The sequence below is a fragment of the Limulus polyphemus genome, unplaced genomic scaffold, assembly GCF_000517525.1.
Source record: "Limulus polyphemus unplaced genomic scaffold, Limulus_polyphemus-2.1.2 Scaffold8853, whole genome shotgun sequence".
NCBI lineage: Eukaryota > Metazoa > Arthropoda > Merostomata > Xiphosura > Limulidae > Limulus > Limulus polyphemus.
In genome coordinates, this window is record NW_013674463.1 from 22,302 (window position 1) to 28,191 (window position 5,890).

A 5,890-nucleotide genomic window follows, 5' to 3' on the forward strand; every position below is an offset into this window, starting at 1 on the left:
GGTGGGTGGTGATGACTAGCTGTCCTCCCTCTAGTCTTACATTGCTAGATCAGGGACGGTTAGCGCAGATAGCCCTCGTGTAGCTTTGCGCGAAATCAAAAAACAATTAACAATATACATTTCTTGACAATTTTGTTATTACAATTTTATTGTTAAGTTACAGCAATTACAAAATAATACAAGACAACAACAAAATATAAGAGGGCTGATTAAAATGTGTTATATAGGATTGTTTAACAATATAAATTTCCTGACAAAAGCCACAAATTCAACGTAAATTATTTTACAATTTAAACAGCTACTTGACTTATACTGAAGCCAAAGTTTTATTTTGGTTACATGCAATAAAACCTAGGTTAAGTTGTCGCCAGGCGACAAACCAAGAACTTCAGAAAGAAAGTGTGAGGTAGGCCTGGTTTTCCCAGGTTGTTAGATTTGTTGATTTCCCAGTCCATCAGCGAGGTAGAAACTTGAGACCTTGTAGTTACGTGTTTAGAGTATTGTTTGTATTAGTTATTGACTGGAAGCGCTAGCAACATATATCCCGAAAGCTGGCGAAGTATTGAAACTAATAGGCCTAATATTTGTAATAAAAATAACGTTAACTGTGTAGTATGCAGGAACACTATTTGTCTTGTACCTAGTTTTATCAATGTAGAAATTTCCAAAATTTTCGTTTAATCCTATTCTGTGCACTTTTACTATAAACAAATGGTCCAAGAAACTAATGAGTTGTTTTGGTTCTAGGTACCTTTCTTTCTTCGTTGTTCTCTAGCAGAGAGTATCTACTTTGCCTGCAGGGATATTGGAGAAACATCGCACATTATGCATAAGAGGGCAACAATAGTAATGTCCTTCATTACCTGAGTAGATGATACTTAAAGGTTTCAGCCTTTACTATGTTGTAAGATAACGACCAGCCACGTGGAAACGCGTGTCGTTATGGGTAAGCTTGACGTTTCCTGTTATTATTGGGCATTAGATTCACATCGGTTCTACTTACTCATCACAGTGAACAGGTCAACGAAAAGACATCTTGCGGGAAGAACACTGCTGAAAATTATCTGAAAATCCGTTTATGCAGACACTATAAATATTTAAAAGTTACGGTTTTAACGCCAAAAGTTAGCTATTTTTACGGTTTTAACGCTATTTTTACACACCTCTGATTTGAAATCCGAAATGGACAAATTAAGAGGAATGTGAAAAAACAACATCTACAGTTTACACGATTTTTGTCACAAATATTGGTTTATTCATTAGCAATAATTTTGCCAATGTTATAAAACGAGTCACGTGATTAGATAATGTACCATTTAAAGATTTCGAACAATTTTTTTAAAGAAATTAACAAGCACGATAGCACAAAATATAAATTTAAATTTAAAACTGCATTTTTATACCAAATTTGTTAACCTATATTGAGAATTATTTTTTTATTATACCTAGAAGAAAATGTGTAGTAACTCGATAACGTAATCCACGAGTAGGCTAAACCTTTCGTATTATCAAACACTTTGCAATTTTGCTAGTAGTAGTACCATTGCACTTTGTATAGAACAATTTTGCTTTATTAGTACAAAAATACGATTTTACTGATTTGAGAGTAAAACCAGTATAGTTTCCAAATCAGAAAACTTATGAGTACAGTTTTGAGTACGAAAAACTTAGAAGTCAAAGTTTCATGGTAAATCATAGTTTATGACAATCAAGAGCTTTATTTTTTGATAATGTAAGTTTTAAGTGTGCCAACAGTTGCTATATGCAGGCATATTATGCATTTTCCACCATCTTTTATTAATATAGGAATTTTTAAACATTTTTCCTTTAGTCTGATTCTATACAGTTTGGTATAAGCACGTGGTCCAGAAACCGTTGAGTTGTTTGTTCTATTTTTTATTTTTATTTATTTTTTGTTGTTGTTGTTGTTGTCCTCTTATAAGTAGTGTTTATTTTGCCCACAGAATATTACTGCAACTTCGCGCATTGCGTAAAATCGGTCATCTACAGCAACGTCCTTCACTGGCTTGGAAGGTGATATCTAGAAGTTACAGAGAATGAACAGTCACGTAGTGTTGCTTGTTGCCAGGACTGTACCAATCGTCTGCTGGTGTCCAGTGCGCGATCTAAATTTTATGCCCCTCCTAAAAAATATGTAATCTATCCTTGCCGTCAAACATATGTGTCGGCACTCTGCGAGAGCGCAGCTAGCACTACTCTTGGTACAGCCCTGCTTGTTGCTTGTGGGTGAAATCGAGGTTTCCTGTTTAGTATGAAGAATCAGTTTTATTCAGAATACAGAAGATTGTACTTGATTCGAGACGCGAGTCGGTGGACGGAAAGACGTCTAATAGGAATATAACAGTTGATTGATTCTTGGATCCGGTAAAAAGGCGAGTGTCCAGTGCAACTATGCACACTTAGTTTTTGGTTAGCAATTTACAACACATTTCCAGCATATTTGTTTCTTAGCATAAACTCAGTCTAGTTAAAATCAAGTTTACCCCGTAATTATCCTGCTCGAATCTCCTGTTATAAAGCGAACCTAGTTAATACTCATGCTAAAATCAATTTACCCTTTGAATACTAAACAGTTTCCTTATATAACCCTCCTAGTTCTTCTTGAGACATGATGATGTCCATTCCTTGTTCGATTTCTTAATTCTTTTCCATTTTGTAAGGATATTTTTGAGAGGAATATACATGTACTTTGTTAATTTTTTATCTTTGGTATACTTGATTTATTTCATAAAAATTCTTGCTTTTGAAAAGAACAATAACAAAATGAAAAGGAAATAAATGTTTAGTCAAGTTTAGGAAAAAAAAATAGTATTTCATGCATTCATATTTGACTTTGGATACAGTTTGTTCTTGTCTCTTTTATTGTTTTAGTTGCTGGTTTTGTGCTTCTTTGATGGAGTTTTTACTGTTTTTTTTTGAACGGTTACGGCGCTGCTAAACCGTAACCAAAACTAAAAATGTCTGAAGCAGTTCATGCAATCAGGGCAGATTTCTGTAACATTTGGAGTATACATGTTGATTTTTTTGGGGTTTTTTTTTTAGCTGATTAATTTTTTTACTGGTAACCCATAAGTTCAGATGATTGTGCCTGAATGATGAAAATGCGACAATTGTGGAGTCGCGTGTACTCAATAAAGAAAACGGTTGGCTTTTGAACATTCTTATGTTACTAAGTCAGCTGGCGTTAATGCGAAGGTACACGTGTTTGTGACAAGTTAAATGGCTAGTCAACAGTGTTTAAATAAACAATATGCTCACAAATAGCAAAGCCAAATTATTTAGCACGAAGCAGAGGAAAAATGGCGACCAAAGAGTGCTTGAGGAAGGCGAAAAAGTAAAAACGTATTTAGTACAAATTAAAAGACGCTGAAAGGAAAAATTTAAAAAAATACACATTTATAGAGGATGACAAAATCTTGTCGAAACGTCGTACAGTTATAATAAAGTTTTTTCATTACCCAGTCAAGCCGTCTCAAAACTTATTTTCTTATAAGTGGGTTCCTCGTTATCAAGATTTATTGAGTACAAATTCTAATTTTACTATACGTACACGCTATATGCAGTAATGATAAATTACAAAAAAAAAAACTACTCGACCCTCAAAGTGATGGGTTGCCAACAGCAAACAAATATTTATGTCTGGTCTCCATGTGGTGTTAGATCCAATATGTAATATTTCTAAAAGGGGTGTTAAATTTAACACACATATTTAGCATAATTTAAGGAAAACAACAGACCTGTTAGTCTCTCTAGGTCATTTCATCTACTCAACTAAACTTTAAAATAAAATTAAATTCAACCCTTATCATTCGAATATTTATCAAGCCTTACATTAACTGCATCCAACCACATCTGAAGGCAATCCATTCCAAAAACTAACCACCCTATTAGAAACATAAAGCTGTTTTAGCTACCCTGACGAAATTTATATTTGTGTCTTCTAGTCATACCATTCTCGTTATTAATTACGGAAAAAGATGATGGATCAACACTGTCAATTCCTTTTAACAATCTTAAATACCTAAATTAGATCCCTTCTAACTCTTCTTTTTTAAAGAAAAAAACAATTAAGATATCTTTATCTTTCCTCGTATTACAACCCCTCCATTCCAAGTTTAATCCTAGTAACCTTTTTCTGTACCTTTTCAAACAATTCAATGTCCTTCGTAAGGTAAGAAGCCCAATGCTGAACACAATACTCCAAATGTGGTCTAACCAATGACGTGTACAATGAAATTATAAATCTTTAGACTCGTATTCAGTTTTTCTATAAATACACTCTGAAATTTCGCGCAAAGCTACACAAGGGCTATCTGCGCTAGCCGTCCCTAATTTAGCAGTGTAAGACTAGAGGGAAGGCAGCTAGTCATCACTACCCACCGCCAACTCTTGGGCTACTCTTTTACCAACGAATAGTGGGATTGACCGTCACTTTATAACGTCCCCACGGCTGAAAGGGCGAGCATGTTTGGTGTTTTTAGGTGTTTATTAATTACACGAAGAATGATACATATATGTATATGTAATTAAATATATAAATGGTATATCAGAGAAATATATGTTTATATTTCACGCCCTATGATCATCAGTGATTAATTGTTTAGGGACGGATTTAAACCAGTTAACATCGTTATGTAAAACAGATGGTCGTAATAACATAAAAAAGAAAGGAAAATCATAAAACTTTAGTATAGATACTAAAAAACTTACCTTGTACATGATACCCAACATCCCTATTAGAAACCTTACATATGATACCCAACATCCCTATTAGAACCCTTACATATGATACCCAACATCCCTATTAGAAACCTTACATATGATACCCAACATCCCTATTAGAACCCTTACATATGATACCCAACATCCCTATTAGAAACCTTACATATGGTACCAAACATCCCTATTAGAAACCTTACATATGATACCTAACATCCCTATTAGAAACCTTACATATGGTACCAAACATCCCTATTAGAAACCTTGCATCTGATACCCAACATCCCTATTAGAAACCTTACATATGATACCCAAATCCCTATTAGAAACCTTACATATGATACCCAAATCCCTATTAGAAACCTTACATATGATACCCAAATCCCTATTAGAAACCTTACATATGGTACCCAACACCCCGTATTACAAACCAACAGAAACCCCTAGAAGTTTAGTAATTACCCTAGTCTGATAACATGATAATTTCTGTTCATGTCTCTGTTGAGATCTCTGTCGTATTAAGAAAAGTTTCTTTTTAGCCGCGGCATAGCGGCACATAGAACGGCTCCGAGTTTTTTTTTTTTTTTCTCAAGTACAAACTTTTAACTCAAACTTGTCCGATTTGAGATCTAATTACACTTTTGGACTCAGGAGGTCAAACCCTTTCGATTTATATATTTGACCACGCCCAATATCTCATAGATTAATTTACTCTAATCCTGCCTAAAATAATTTATATTTGAAGGTAGGCTGGTAGAGATTCTGATGAGTAATAAAATTCAATCGGGTATGCACGCGCCCCACGCTTGGTATTGCTGGCGCACAAAAATATAGCTAATAAAAAGGAAAAAAAAGGTCTCGTAGATTATTTTACTCTATTCCTGCCTAAAGGAATTTCAAATGTCGCGGCTATTGAGAATTCCCTCTGCTTGTTCCTCTCGACGTGGATTCCTGTTCGTGGTGAGGGGACCTCCCAGGGAAGGTTCTGTATTTTCAGTTACTTTCTCTGTGATCTAAACATCCACCCACGTGTTTGCCGTGCGTGGCGACCCGCGAAGGGGAGGAGAGTATTCTGGTGGTTGAGTGGTGTCTGGGGCACTGCAACACACCACTTTGGCCCTGTAGACGGGTGGCCCCCTAGGGTCAATCG

At 35.2% G+C, this 5,890-nt stretch overlaps 1 protein-coding gene across 1 annotated transcript in view; it reads right to left on the minus strand.

The window, feature by feature from the left end:
- Nucleotides 1–4,786, minus strand: part of LOC111083275 (kazrin-like) — a gene marked incomplete at its 3' end in the record, with an annotated part of 20,363 nt that extends 15,577 nt beyond the window's left edge. Inside the window, exon 1 of the mRNA XM_022379661.1 lies at nucleotides 4,732–4,786. Coding sequence (XP_022235369.1) covers nucleotides 4,732–4,786 — 55 coding nt within the window. The remainder of the gene's footprint in view (nucleotides 1–4,731) is intronic.
- Between the last annotated feature and the right edge of the window lie 1,104 nt (nucleotides 4,787–5,890).